The 1,003-nt window shown below is 60.4% G+C and overlaps 1 protein-coding gene across 1 annotated transcript in view; it reads left to right on the forward strand.

Moving 5' to 3' along the window:
• The first annotated feature begins 673 nt into the window (after positions 1–673).
• NRXN2 (neurexin 2) overlaps positions 674–1,003 on the forward strand; it is a 99,758-nt gene continuing 99,428 nt past the window's right edge. The window contains exons 1-2 of the mRNA XM_007944982.1: positions 674–706; positions 839–958. Coding sequence (XP_007943173.1) covers positions 674–706; positions 839–958 — 153 coding nt within the window. The remainder of the gene's footprint in view (positions 707–838; positions 959–1,003) is intronic.

A 1,003-nucleotide genomic window follows, 5' to 3' on the forward strand; every position in this document is an offset into this window, starting at 1 on the left:
TGAGTGTGGCCTGGGGGAAACTGGAGACTTGGAGGCGGATGCCTGAGCCCTTGCATGGGTGGGAGAGCTGGGGGCCTGGATGCCTGGGTCCTGGCTGGCTTTTGTCTCACCCCTCCTTCCCAGCCCAGTTACTCAGTGATACCATTGACGAATTGGCATTTAATTAATCTCAATGAATTATTTAGCAACTTCATTATCCAGCATCAGGGGCTGATGAGAGGGAGGGGAAGCTGGAGGCGGGAGCTACGCCCAGAGGCTGGGTGGCTCGGAGAAGGGGCTTGGGTCACCAGCTCCTGGGAGAATCCCTAAGCCTCAGGGACAGGAGCTGGTCCTGATCCTGCCACCTGGGTCCTTCTGGAGACAGGGTCAGAGCAGCTGGGTTGAGTTCCTCTAAGGTGTCACTTGGTGTGAGTGTTACCTTTCTCCCCGGCTGTCTGCGTCTCAACCCAATGATGCCCCTAAACTCACTGCGGTGGAGTCGAATCCAACATCATGGCACCCTTCCTTGGGTTTCTGAGGTGACATCTCTATGAAAGTAGATTGCCCCATCGTCCTTCCGAGGAGTGGCTGGTGGGTTTGAACTGCCAGTCTTCTGGTTAGCAGTCAAGTGCCTTAGGCACTAGGCTAGCACAGCCTTCTATCCCCACGTGTAGGGACCCGGGTAGCCCTGTCCATGGTGCTGTCCATTGCTCCCCACACCCTGGAGGTCAGGGTCGGCTCACCAAGTCCTAAAGGGAAAAAGTTGGGCACCTGCAGGTGTGATTGAGGGGGGAGCTAGACACCGACGGCCCCCCACTCCGAGCCCCTCATTAACCCTTTCCTCTCTGTCTTCCCGCAGGCATCCCTCCCCCATCTTCTGCCTGAGCCCGCGGCGGGGGAGGGAGGCCGCCGCTGCAGCCCATCGGAGGGGAGCCCTCACCTCGGCTTCTGCGAGCGTCGCCCCGCGACCGGGCCCATGGCACTGTGAAGCGGCCAGGGAGCCCCGCTCCGCGCGGGGGGCGCC

This window comes from Orycteropus afer, unplaced genomic scaffold (assembly GCF_000298275.1).
Source record: "Orycteropus afer afer isolate SDZICR_OR568_19922 unplaced genomic scaffold, OryAfe1.0 scaffold00130, whole genome shotgun sequence".
Classification (NCBI taxonomy): domain Eukaryota; kingdom Metazoa; phylum Chordata; class Mammalia; order Tubulidentata; family Orycteropodidae; genus Orycteropus; species Orycteropus afer.